The 13,240-nt window shown below is 57.4% G+C and overlaps 1 protein-coding gene across 4 annotated transcripts; it reads right to left on the bottom strand.

Moving 5' to 3' along the window:
* Window positions 1-3,705: 3,705 nt before the first annotated feature.
* Ecel1 (endothelin converting enzyme like 1) lies at window positions 3,706-12,611 on the bottom strand. Of its 4 annotated transcripts, none has more exons than XM_057761556.1 (18): window positions 12,381-12,611; window positions 10,339-11,223; window positions 9,673-9,741; window positions 9,461-9,571; window positions 9,281-9,373; window positions 8,984-9,108; window positions 8,143-8,365; window positions 7,586-7,684; window positions 7,263-7,337; window positions 7,031-7,134; window positions 6,777-6,835; window positions 6,646-6,697; window positions 5,727-5,794; window positions 5,467-5,591; window positions 5,106-5,171; window positions 4,612-4,707; window positions 4,279-4,355; window positions 3,706-4,131 (listed from the first exon to the last, which is right to left on the bottom strand). In XM_057761556.1, the coding sequence occupies exons 2-18, from the start codon at window positions 11,122-11,124 to the stop codon at window positions 4,032-4,034; spliced, it is 2,328 nt and encodes a 775-aa protein (XP_057617539.1). In that variant the 5' UTR covers window positions 11,125-11,223; window positions 12,381-12,611; the 3' UTR covers window positions 3,706-4,031. The 4 variants fall into 4 exon arrangements, with proteins under 4 accessions (XP_057617539.1, XP_057617540.1, XP_057617541.1 ...); XM_057761557.1 differs by lacking the exon at window positions 12,381-12,611 and adding an exon at window positions 12,157-12,290; XM_057761558.1 differs by lacking the exon at window positions 12,381-12,611 and adding an exon at window positions 11,840-11,972.
* Window positions 12,612-13,240: the final 629 nt, after the last annotated feature.

Genomic DNA, 13,240 nt, shown 5'->3' with positions numbered 1-13,240 from the left:
AAAAGGAGGAAATTGAGATCTCTCTCTTTCTGTGTGTGTGTGTGTGTGTGTGTGTCTTTTTCTGCCTTTCTCTGTGTCTTTCTTTGCCTGTGTGACTCTCTGCCTCGGTCTCTGTCCTCTCTCTCTCTCTCTCTCTCTCTCTCTCTCTCTCTCTGTGTGTGTGTGTGTGTGTGTTTCTCTCTGCCTTTCTCTGTGTCTTCTTTCTTTGCCTGTGTGTCTTTCTGTCTGCCTCTGTGGGGGGAGGGGCACGTGTGTGCACACCCACTCATGTGCAGGGTACATGTGCAGGAGGGTACACATGCATGGATGCACAGCCCATAAGTGGAGGTCAGGGGACAAACTCGGGTGCCCCCCACTTTTTGTTAAGATGGTTCTCTCACTGGCCTGGCACTTCACCATATTTTGCAGGCTGACTGGCCTGCAGATTTCCAAGATCTGTCCCTCTTCGCCTTCCTTCTCCTCAGCAGGGTGCTAGGCATGCCACCTCACCGGGCTTCCACATCGATTCGGGAGAGCCAAACTTAGTTCCTCACCTTCATAAAACAAATATTTTGCCAACTAGGAGAACCACCTCCCCAGCCCTTCTTGTTCTGAAGAAAAAGCCCATGCTGGCCCTGGAACTCACTATGTGGTTAAGGATAACCTCAAATTCCTGATACCCTGCCTCTCTTTCCCAGGCGCCGGATTACGGGTGTATATTATTACACACAGTCTTTATGTGGTGCCGGTGCAAGAAAAGGTGGGAGTCTAAAACCAGCTTTGGAGGAGTAGGGAACTCAGAAAGGAGAGAAAGAGACAGGCAGAACACCTCGACGGCTGCACAGCCCTTCTGGGCGCAACCCTCCAGTGCCCCTAAGGATGGTCCCCTCTGCAGGTCTGGGACTGTGCCCAGTCTTGCATGAGTGGCGCACTAGGGATAGGAGAGATTGAGTGCTGCTCAGCAGAGGAGCGGGGGAGGAGACAGGTCTGACCACGTCCCCTGGGGCCCATCCCGGGGGGATTTCCACGTGGAAGACCCTCACTTCCAATGCATTTCACACTGTAGCAAGACATTTGGATCAGCTCAGAAGGTCAGACACAGGGATACAGAGACCCAACTCTGGGCCCCACTGAATATGTTAGAGCCTCCATGGCACCAGACAGTGGCCCTTCAGGGTGTTACACAACCTCCAGGGTCACCAAGCTGCAGATGGACAACTCACCTTCAGGATGTCCCCCCTCCCCCAGGTATCTTAAGTAGCTTCAAATCCTCCCCTACTTGGTCAAAGGACTACCCACATGCACAAGCTGAGGCATACCCCCCGGAATCCTTGGCCTTGAGAACCCTAGTTGAGCTCATACTCATGGACCATGCCTGGCAGCCATGATGGGGCAAGACATGATGGGTACTGTGGAGAGGCAGCCCTGGAGTGGGAAGAGGGAAGACCCGTTTGTGGATCCACCGCCAGATATGGCAGGGGGCTTCCTTGCTCATACGCTGGTAGGAGCCCAGAGAATGTATCTGTCTCCCTGAGGTCACACAGCAATAACCTCTGGGCTTGAGGGCCAGTCACAAAGATGGGTGTTGGAATCAGATTCAGCCTAGAAGGCCCAGGAAGCTGATTTCAGAAAATATTGCCAGGGAGGGAGAAGTGCAGCTCTGGGCACGTGAGCATAGGTGGGTGCCTGGAAACTGACGTGCAGTTAGAATGTCCCCAGCCCTTTATTTCCCTGCTATTAAATACTTAGTGGAATATTGTATTTGTCATCCCAGGGTGCGGTTTGGAGTACACCTGCTGTGAATATGAGCTCAATGGAGCCAGTCCTATCACCACCCTTCTGGACGCCTGGCGTTATGGCCTAGGAGGTTCTTCGCTGTTGCGCTGATGCCCCCTCACCAAACAGAATAGAACCTAAGGCGATGTGGGGGTGGGGGGTCCGTGTTGTTCTGGGTTTACGCTCTCTCTCCTCCACCTTAGGAGATCTAATCAGTTCCCAGCTCAGGGCCGAGCCGGCAAGAGGACAGCCATGGCCTGTGCTGTACGTGGTTTCCTGACAGAACACAGAGGAGAAGACAGAGAGTCTGGACGTCTGAATGCAAGAGGACTCAGAAGCCAGCAGGTAACCTGTTGCTATGTCCATCGCTTTGGGTTGTGATGAAGGTGTTAATTGGGGTCTGGGATCTAGCAGGTAACACACAATGACACTGGACTCAGATGCCTGCTCAGGAACAATCTCTAGCCCAGGAAATTAATATCCTCTCCCAGCACCCCACTGATGTCCTCAGCAAGGCATGGTTGGAGTTGGGGGGGGGGCTTGGCCTTTGACCCTGAGATCTCCCTTGGCTGCACCCACAGAAGCAGAAGGGACTGGACTTGGGTAGAACTGGGGGACGTTGGTCAAGACATGGAGGCTGGGTCTGGAGCCCCGGTTCTATCTAGGCCCAGTACAGAATCTAGGACATGAGTGATATCAGATATCAGGACCCGAAACTATCTCATAGGTCAAGGCACAAGGAGTGTCCTTCTATACAAGCTACCCAAGGGGCATGCTATATATGCACCTGGGCCAGGAGGAAAAAAAATATACAGAACCCATTCCAGCATGGGACACACCTCCAAGAGTGTCATGAAAATGTCCGTGACAAGCAGTTCTGAGTTGGGCTTTGTGTTCAAGACTGAGCAGTGTGCCCTTTGCCACCTTTTTCCAACACCTGGGGTGTAGGGCCCATGGGTCTACCCCCGCTCCTGGGGTTCATCTTGAGGACAGTTTCTGGTCAGCCAGCTAAAACATTCTGTTTGTTCCTGTGTTCCCTCTGCCCCACCTGGTGATTAGCTATAGGGCATTGCCACTCCATCTTGGGTGTGGCAATTTCCCACCTGCCTAGGTGAATTCCTTATTAGCAGCTAGGTGTAAAAGGATTTCTCCAAGGTTGAATAACTGATTTCCTTTCGAATGACCCAGGCCCTCGCCCGGCTCACGTAACACAGACGCAGGTATTACACTGGAGCTCCCGTGTGACCACCACGGACTAGGAGGAAGAGCTGTCCCCCCTATACTGGCCATTCTGGAGGTTCCTTCTCAGAGTCTGCCCCTCATCAGGGTCACACCATTGCAGACCAAGTTCAGATAACTGGGACCCGGGAGGAAAGGCAGGTGCCCACTGACTTCCTTCCTTGCAGACACTGGGTCTCTCGGGTACCCAGCATGAGAATCTTCTCACCAGGCACTGCTCTCCACGACTGGGCAGCACCCATGGGCACTCGTGTCTAGCCCAGGCAGCACTTTCCATATCTCTTCCACGGGTTGTGCCTAGAGCCCCTCAGCTAATCACCTACCACACCTCAGCTCACGTAGGAGCCCTCACTCCAAGCTGCAGAAGGCCAGATGCTAGGGAGGCTGGCCTCAAGTCGATGGAACCTGGGGCCCCAGTCACCTTCCCAGATGAGAAGCTGACATGGAGGCCTGGCTGGGACACTGGGGGAGAAAAACTGGCTTTCTATTGCCAGCACGTCTCTGTATCACCACAAAAGTAAAAGGCAGGTCAGCAGGCCACAGGGCTGGACTGGGGGTGCCCTACAAGGAAGCTGCCTCATGGCTGTACGGAGCAGGGAGGCAAAACAGAGGGAACCAGCGTCTGTCTCTCGGGTCCCAGCTGTGCCGCACTTTGAGCCTCCCACCCACAGGACCCTCCATTGCCGCTGGGTCTGGAGGCCAAGGTGATAGATAGATAGCACAGCAGCTTTATTGACCAGACTTATCAGCAAGAACACAGCAGTGGGACCTGGACAGTCCAGCCCCGGCTGGGGTCCAGCTGCCTACAGCCAAGTTTGGGGACCTCCTATCTCCTCCTTGAGTGCCCCCAGAACCTAGCCTTACCCCTACTCCAGGCCCTTGCTGAAGCAAAGGCCTGCAGGGTATGGGAAGGCAGTCACACAGAGGCTGGAAGGCAGGTAGACCTGGAGCATGGGGCTCGTGCTGCCCCAGCAGATGGTGGAAGTCATCCGTGCAGGGCAGTGGGGGCGTGCAGGTAGACAGGCAGACAGCCAGGCTCACCACACAGAGCATTTGTGGACAGGGTTCATGGGAGAGTCCTTGGGACAGTGGAAGGCCCGGCCGAACTCCTCAAACTGGGACACACTGCCCAGGACCCTGGGATGGGGGGAGAGATCCCAGCAGTGTGAGCTTTGCGAGCTACCCCAGCGCTTTTTCTGGGTTGACCCATGTCCCTTCTTGTCCCTCTGCCCCCATGCAGACACAAGGAGGGGACTGGTTGCCCAGAAAGGCGGGCGGGCATACCGGTAGTGCTCAGGTGCGTGCTTGTCTGTCAGCACCTGCAGGTAGATGGACTGCGACCGTCGCTTGATGCACCAGTTCTAGGACCCAGCAGGCCAAGGGAAGGAGGGGAAGAAATGGGACCAGGTGTCTACTGCTTATTCCCTCCCCCTTCCCCCCACTTAGGCCCCAGCCGAAGCCACGGGCCATCATCTCTAAGAGGACAGACAGGTGATGGGAGACAGGCTGGACCCTGGGAATGGCCATTTGAGGCCAGTGCATTTGAGACTGAGCCAGGACACCGTGTTCCCTACCCAGTCCCTGCCCAGCCCCTGTCAAGCTCTCCATCCAGCCCACCTGGGCAAAGGCAATGAAGAAAAGCTGATTGTGTGTGTACTTGAGCCGGTGCAGGGGGTGCTCAGGGCCGTGCTCCCGAACCCACTTCTGATAGGCCTGGCGGTGCAGAGAGCCGGGAGCTGCTGTGACCACTCTGCTGCATGCTGTTCCTTCTCCGTCCTCCCCAACCAGCCATCCTCCCCCACCAGAAGACCAGCCCCTCCCCCACCAGAAGACGAGCACCTCCTCCCCAGACCCAACTCTATACCGCCCATTCTGTCATACTCCCGGCCTGTCCACCTTCCTGCTTTGGCATATGGATCCCAGAATAGCACCACCCCCTCCAGGCAGTCCTCTCTGCTCTCCCAGGGAAGGTGGCACCTGCTCTGGTTTGTTTTCCCCTAAAAGACCCCGGTCTAGGCAAAAGCATCAGCAGGATGAGAAGGGAGGGGCTGAGTTCTCCTCCACATCCACCTGTTCCCCAGCAGAGACAGAGAGTAGGCTGGGTGGCTCACATAGTAGGCCAGCTTCAGGCCTCCCATGTCTGCGATGTTCTCACCAAGTGTGTGCTTCCCATTCACCTGCCAGAAGGAAGAGGAAGGAGCCACATGGGGCCTGCTGGCCTCCCACAGATCTGGCTACCCTGAGCCCCTCCCCCTTTCCCAGGGAATTCAGGAACCGCTTTTTCCTCCCCTCACCCCTACACATGTACCATGCGAGTCTTCTTGGTGAAGTATGTGGCTGTTCATGAACATGAGAATCCAGAGCATGTGTACAGGGACCTTATTTGGGTACATGCAAATGTGCGTGAGCGTGCGTGATTCCAGTTTGTGGCCAGCCAAAAGGGCGCTGACGACAAAGGTGGCAAGGTCTCACCCGCTGGTTGTAGACGGTGAAGTTGTCATAGAGACGAACAATGCACTCGGCCTTGCGCAGAAAGCGGCTGTAGGAAGCCTCTGTCCACCAGTGCAACAGGTTTCCTGAGCGGTCATACTGGCCCCCTGTGGACAACAGACAGATATGCCAGCATGCCAAGAATGAGCCTCACTGTAAGGCCAGGCTGGGCACTAAGTTCATCCCTTATAATTCTCCTACTCTCTGTCCTCCCCCTCTCCCAAGACCCTCTCAGGTCTTACCCCAGTCATCGTAGCCATGGGTCAGTTCATGTCCAATGATGGTGCCGATGCCCCCGTAGTTCAGAGACCTGGACACATGGCAGCAGGTTAGGCCCTAGCCCTCACCTGCCCTCTGAGAGCCCCACATTGCTGCCCAGGCCCCTATTGCCCCTGGCCAGGTAGCCAGGGAGGCCTCAGAGGTCTAGGCATCTCCACGGTCCTGGGCATGTGTCCTGTAGCTTCCTCACAGGCTCCATGAAAGGTACCAGTGACTACATGTCTACCCGTGTTCTGGGAAATAACATCTTACAAAGTTGATGGAGTCTGTAAGCTAAAAGAAGCAGGAAGGAAACTCAGGAATTCACTTGAGGGCTAGGCCTCCTTCCTCATCTCTAAGTTCCCTCGCTTTCTGAGCCTAAAATGGATAGAAATATGCTAGTTAGCTTTGACTGTAAGCTTGACATAGCGTAGAGTCATCTGAGCTGGTCTCAGTGGGGGATTGCCCATCTCAGATTGGCCGGTGGCCATGTCTTTGAGAGACTGCCTTGAATGATGATGGATATGGGAGAGCCCAGTCAGTCTACTGTGGCCAGCACCATCCCTAGGCAGGGGGCCCAGGATGTATAGGAAAATAGGCTGAACAGGAGCCAGAGCAAGCTAGAGAGTGAGCAAGTGACATTCCTCCGCTGGTTCTTGCCTGACTTCCCTCAATAATGAACTGTGACCTGGGAGTATAAATAACTAAACCCTTCCCTCCCCAGGTTGCCTCTAGTCAGGGTGTTTTATTGCAGCAACCGTTATAGTCGGGAAGCTGTTGCATACAATTTCTTCCAAATAACCACAGTGACATGAAACAGGGGTATGGGAACCCAGGGTCTGTGGCTGAAATCACTCAGTTCTTCCCCCCTCCCACCACCCCCACAACCTGCCACCTACTTACTGTGGAAAGTCGGGGTCATACAGGGTGGGCTGCAGGATGCCAGCAGGGAAAACTAAGGGGAAGGTATAGTTAGTGGGAAACACATGCACTTTCAGGCCCACCCCGGGGCAGGGCGGGACATGTCTCCTTACCCATCTGGTTCTTGTTGGGTAGATAGTAGGCATTGAGTGCCTGTGGAGGGAGCAGCCACCTGTGCCGGGAGGCCAGTGTCACCTGGAGGGTGCATACCACTTCCCCCGATAGCACAGCTAGCTTCTAACAGAGCGTCCTCTGGCCTCCCTCGGGCTAGGCCCTCCCCTTGGTCTCCTCACTTGGCCTGTGTACCCAGCATGCCAGCACACCCCGCTTCCCTCACTTGACCCCTTGCTCAGGGCCAGGCACCCACGTGGATTTGTCCACCTCCTGTCGAATCTTCTTGACGGACAGCTGGATGCTGAAGCGGATGCTGTTCAGGATGTTCTTGAAGTAGGTCTTCTCGTGGACCTCAAACTGCATGGGGATGGGCAGTGCTCAGCCGTGAGCTGGGGAAGGGCCAGGCCTTTGGCTAAAGAACCGTGACTCCTCCCGGTCTCGTGGTGGGTTTCCTTGGGGCCTGGGGGCAGCGGAATCCTGCCTACCTCGTATTCTTTATCTACAGCCTCGGGTTTCAGCAGGAAGTCCGGGTAGCCGACCATGACCATCATGTACTGGAGCTGCGGGTGAGAGGCAAGGGACCCGTGCCTCAGGAGACAGCCTCTCCCAGGCCAAAAATAAAAATCAAAAGAGCTTCAGACTATCCTGGGACTGGGGTGAAGGCAGGACTGAGCAGAGCGGTCAATTCCATACAATTCCATAAAGGTATCTTTGCCTCTTTCCTCCTCTTATTCCCTGGACCTGATACCCAGTAGGCACTCAAACAAATATTTGTGGAACCAACTGCTGGGCTCAGGCCCTATCTCACCTTGGCCCGAGCGGCTGCCTTGGTCTGAGCATCCATCCAATCCAACTCCTCTAGGCGCTGGCCCAGGATGTACTTGATACCTTCCACCAGCTGCTGTACCTGAGGGTCAGACACTAGGGATGAAGAGTCAGCTAAGAAACTAAAGCTGACCTGACCCCAGGCCCTGGTACCAGAGGTATTCCTATCATCTAATGCCACTCCTTCAGTGCAGGGCACCATGCTGAACGCTAAGGAGAGACATGGCAAGCAGGTCCCTATACCCAGGAGCATGAGAGCAAGCTCCAGCCTGAAAGAAGGAAGCACCCCAGCACAATTCTGACCAGTTCTAAGATCATGTCTCTGGAGCAAGGCTAAGGAGGACCCTCAGGGGAAAGGCAGAGCAAGCCGCCTGCAGCTGACTGCATGCAAGCTTCCCAGGAGAGGAGAGGCCCAGGGAGGCGCATCCTAGATCCTCAGGGACAGCTAAGCCCTGAGCCACAAAGGGAAGCATGGGGTCTTCCGTTGTCCACACCGAGCTCACCACCTGCACCCCCACCCTAGACCCAGGGCAGCCTGACCTTGGCTTTACTGGCAGCTGAGAAGTGCTCATGAACAAAGAGGGCACCAAGAGCCATGCCAAAGTGGCGGTTGGCCTGGCCCAGGCAGACTCGGGCCAACTCCTGGGGCTTGTCACTGCCCTCCATCTCTCTGGCCAGCTCGTGCAGTGCCTCGCGGAATGGTGGGGACAGGTGCTCACTCAGAACCACCACCACACGCCACACTAGGTAGTTGTGTAGGATCCTGGAGGCCAGGTAAAACAGGATTGTCCAGACAGGCATGCAGGAAGGTCACCATGGTCCTACCTCCCTGTGCTCCCAAGCTAGAATAGGACCCAGTACCCCACCCTGCCCACTAAGAAGATGAAAGAGGTCAATTTAGACATGCAGAAATCAACTTTGAAATGTCCCAAGCCCCACCATACAGCAGACTATGATCTTGCTAATAACCCTTAAGCCTGACCCTGATGAGCCAGCATCGTTCCCTACTTTTGTATGGGACACCAGGCACTCAGAGATGGTTGCCTGGATGGCATTCTCTTCCTTCCCTGGATGTGCAGAGACTAGCAGAATTTCCCCCAAGGATCGACCCATGTGCAGTATGACTTTAGCTACAAATCCCTGAGTGATGTTCAAACTCTCCATCCTAGGAGATGAGGGCCGCTCAAGGGAACCCCAGGCTATTCAGTCTCCCACAGGGGAGGAGAGGGCACCAGTTTCCCATCCCAGCCCTCCCACCTGCCTCCTGAAGCGTGGCTTCTGTAGAGACAGGGTTTACAAAGGTCACCCAGCGGGCAGCTCTAGGTTGCTGAAGGAGAGGCCTAGAGCCAGGAGTGCAGGGGTGAGGGACCTGCAGCCTCACCTGCGGGGTGTGGAGCGGATGAGCTGGGACACCTGCTGCATGTAGTCTGTGGCCAGCAGCACCACCTCCTCGTCCTCGGAGAAGTCCTCCTGGAAGATCTGGTCCAGCAGCCACTTCCACTGCAACTGTGGGGCCAAGGTCAGGAAAACAAGGGATAGCAAAAGGGTCAAAGAGAGGCAACAAAGGCACGTGGGCATGGGGGTGGGAGTGTCATGGAAGACCTCAGACATACCTAAGGAAGGTGACCTGCCATCCCAGCCCTCGTATCACCCATCCACCAGGTCTGGGGACACTCACATGGGGTGTGATCTTCTGTAGCTGACCCAGAGTCACTTTGTTGTACATGGAGCTGACATCTCGACGGAGATCATCATATTCTGACACAGAGATCTGGAGTGGAGACCAGACAGACCCGGGCCTGACCTAGGCTCCCTGAGCAGGTCCCAGTCCCAGGAGCTCCCAGCCCCTCCTGCTCACATTGGCCAGCCTCTGTTCCAGTTGGAGGATCTCTTGAGCCTTCTGCTCCACGGCATCTGCCCCCAGTAGTCTGAGAAGCCGCTCCATGAACACCCTGTAAGCTGCCAGGATCTACACAGGACAGGAGTTCCTCAGTTAGCCCGAGGGAGACACCCCTGGGGCTCTTTCATGGGGCCACTTCCTTTCCAAAGCCCCACCCCATACCCAGGCACCTTTTCACTCTCCTCATCTTGAGCTAGGTACAGGGTTCTTTCTGGCAGTGTGAGCCCGTCCTGGTCAATCTGAGGAGGGAAACGGGAACTACAGGTCAGAAGTGAATGGCCAGTTTTCCAGCGTTCCCACCCAACTGTCACAAAAGAGAAGATGAGTCAAACATAGACCCTTTGCCACAAGCTGAGGGAGCACAAGAACCAAGCCCTCCCTCCTTCTTTAGAGGCTAGCCAAACCATGTCGCTGTTAGTCCTTAAGACGCCTCTGTGGAGCCCACCCTTCACTCCTTCCCCAACAGCCTTCACTTTCCCCACCTGTAGGGACACCGTGGGGCGCTGTACTGGGAGTTGGCACCTCTGGAATTTCTGGTCAACCCCAATCTTTCAGGGCAGTAGCCCGTGGTTCCCCACTCCCGGAGCCCCGCCTGCCTGAGGACTGGGAATTGCGGCTCCCGCGGCTCAGCTAAACACTGCAATTACTCCAGGGAAATTACTTGCGCCCTCCTCCAGCGCTCTGCCCGCCGCGCGCTCCGCACCTCCCCGCGCCCCCTCGCAGTCCGAACCCGCATCTCGGGCGCGGGATCGAGCTTGGGGCACGCGGCGCCAAGGGTCCCAGGACTCAGGCGGAGCGCAGGGATTGCGGTGGTGGGGTGGGGGTGACACACTCACGCGGATGACGTAGCGCGAGGAGTTCCTGTCGTCCAGGCTGACAGTGAGCGAGAAGAGCGCGGCCGCGCTGTACACGCCTTGCGCCTTGTACAGCAGTCGGTTGAGGTCCCAGCGAGCAGCTCCCGGGCTATCGGCCGTGCCGCCCAAGTCCCAGCCGCCGCAGTCCTCGATGACCTCGAGCATGGGCCGCGGCCCGAGCCTCTCGATCTCGCGCATGTCGAGGCACGAGCGGAAGAAGGCGCGCACCTTGCGCTGCGCAGCGCCGCCGGGGCCTCCCGCGGGTCTCGCCAGCAGGCGCCGCAGACGCTCCTCGTTCTGCTCGCCGATGGCAGCGATCGTACCGTAAGTGAGCTTGTCGTCGGGGATAGCGTGGCGCCGCAGCCAGCCCCCGCACGCAAACGAGTAGAAGTCCTGGCACGGGTCGATGCTGGCGTCCAGGTTGGCAGACAGGAAGCGGGCGGCGCGCGCAAAGGCCTTGCGCTCCGGGCAGCCCTCGGGACAGGCTCCGCCACCTCCCGCCGCTCCCGGGCCCAGGTACTTGAGTGCCAGCATGGCCGCCAGGATGGCACAGAGGCCGGCGGCGAACACCAGCCCCGACAGCAGGCACACCTCGCGTCGGTTCCAACGCGGCAGCCCGGCCCGGGTCCCGCTAGCGCTGCGCCCTGCGCCCCTCGGGAAGCCTGGAGGCAGCGAGGTCCCTCGGGCGCCCCCAGTACCACAACGGCTTACGTACTTGACTTCCTGGAACTCGTCGTAGTGTGCTGTCATGGAATATGGGGCCTCCATGGTGCTGAGGCTGTGGCCACACACGCCTGGTTTGGTTGGCTATACGCTGTCTCTGTCTTCGGGCTTTCTGATGGGTGCCCACATGGCCCTCGGTCGCAGCTGTAGGAAGGGAACATTAGCAGGCTCAGAGAGGCCCTAGAAAGCGAGGGGGACCCAGGAACAAGGGATGGAGGTTAGTTTAAGAAGATGGAGGCCACCTGTGATCCACAACCAAAGCCTACGCCTGGCTTCACTTCGCCACCCAAGGAAGAAGGAAAGAGGAGGGCTCAGTAGTCACCAGCTTGTACGGGAATAGTAGCCTTTTAACCTGCCTTCCCACATCCCCGCATGGTCACCGCAGAATTGGGATGCCCTGACACAAGGCAAAAGAGCACCAGGCACAAAGTGGGGCTTCACTAGCAACCTGTTTCCCTTGCCTTTGCCTTTCTTGCCCATCATCTGCTCCAGCCGAGGCTAGGTGGGGGAGGGGGGAAGCAGAAGCCAGAGAAAGGAGGTGTGGTCAGGGGCGCCTCTATGCGGACCCTGAACCCTCCTTCTGCTCTCTGCACTAAAAAGCTATCAGACACCCAAACTTTGTCCTCAGGGAGGTCTGCAGGACCACTCCCAAGCCAGCTTCTGACTGTTTCTCTTCAGTAGCCCCAAAGCCCACCAGCCTCTTCCCCAAGCAGCGGCCCACTCCAGACCCCACCCCTCCCCACCCCCCGACGGCCCTGACCGGAGGTTGGTTTCATCATTTGCCACCCATCGCAGCCCTGGGCCATTCCTGGCGTCAACAGGTTCTCCCCAGAACCCAAAGTTGGGCGAAGTTTCACCCCTTCTGCTAAGCCGGCCCTGAGCTCGGAGTCTCCTGCGTCGCGCGGTGCAGCTAGCGGAGCTTAAGAGCCGAGACCTGGAGTCGCAGCCGCAGCCGCAGCTGGAACCAGAGCCGGGAGGACACAGACAAAGCCAAGGAGCTCGGCTCAGCGATCGCGGTGGCCCCAGAGGTGGCTGGGATGTGTGGCCTCGGCGGCAGTGGACCCAAATGACACTTACCCGGCAGGTGCGCGTCTGGGCCGGGTGAGGACAGATAAGTCGGGAGCAAATCCCGGCCTCAGCTGGAGCAGAGCTGTACTGGCTGCCGCTCCGTGTGCCCGCCGCCTCCTCTGCCGCCGCGCCGCGCCGCCCGCCGGCCCCGAAGGAGGGGGCGCGCAGACGGCTCCACCCTCCTCCTCCCGCCCCCCTGCACCCCTCCTTCTCCCTGCTTCCCTCCGGGCTACCTGTCAGCTCCCGCAGCGCGGAGGTGGAGATGACGACCGCCGATGTATACGCTCCTGAGGGTGGTGCACCAGTTTCAGGCTCCAGAACTCCGGAGTCCGGATCTGTCCCGGGAGGAGGAAGCGGCAGTCCCTTCTGATGAGGTGCCTCCGCTTGGAGCCACCTACAGTCTGCGGTAAAGGGGTTGAAGCTAGAGGTCTGGAGGCAAAACTGGAGGCTATAGGGCCGTCTGGGCCGAGCCCACAGCAGCTCAGCCCAGGCAGGACTCAGATGGGCTGTGGGAGGCGCAGGTGAAGAGCATGTATCTTGCCCCGCACTCTGCCAGGCGCCCTCAGCATCAGCCCTTCTTTGTCCTCGTGTTCACGCTTGCCCCGTCTGGGTTCTGTGGTTGGTGCAGTGCCCTTCACTTAGCTCTGCTGGGGAGGCTGCAAGAAGAGGCTGAGGCTGTGGCCTCCTCAACCTTATTTTTTTTCCCCTGCCTTCACTGCCAGGAAGTCCCTGGCCCACATAGGGAGAGGGGCCAAGAAAAGGATGCTGTAGGCTGGGAGAGGCGGGGATCTCACCCCCACTTTGCTCAGAACTACTAGTGGTATTACATGGGGTGACTTTACCGGGCCTTCCACCGCTTCTAGTTCTACTTCCTTTTGAAATGTTGTCCCTCCCTCCTCCCAAGAGGCAGAACCATCTTTGCCTCTCCACTGTATCCACAGGGTGAGGCTGGCAGGTGACAGAGAACTAGGAGCTTCCTAAAGGACTGGTACTGTTTCTGGAATCTGTTCTCTCTGCCTTGTCTTACCCACCTCTTCCTGTGTCCGGGGCAAACGACCACACAGCAGCAACAATTGCAGCCCTGTGGCTCCCG

Source organism: Chionomys nivalis, chromosome 2, assembly GCF_950005125.1.
Source record: "Chionomys nivalis chromosome 2, mChiNiv1.1, whole genome shotgun sequence".
Classification (NCBI taxonomy): domain Eukaryota; kingdom Metazoa; phylum Chordata; class Mammalia; order Rodentia; family Cricetidae; genus Chionomys; species Chionomys nivalis.
This window is presented reverse-complemented; position numbering and strand designations above follow the sequence as displayed.

Coding starts and splice junctions, on each gene's coding strand:
- Ecel1 (XM_057761556.1), bottom strand. CDS start 11,124: ATGGAGGCCCCATATTCCATGACAGCACACTACGACGAGTTCCAGGAA. Junction 9,374..9,460: donor TGGAACAGAGGCTGGCCAAT/GTGAGCAGGAGG, acceptor TCTCCACTCCAG/ATCTCTGTGTCAGAATATGA. Junction 7,338..7,585: donor AGGCAGCCGCTCGGGCCAAG/GTGAGATAGGGC, acceptor TCTCACCCGCAG/CTCCAGTACATGATGGTCAT.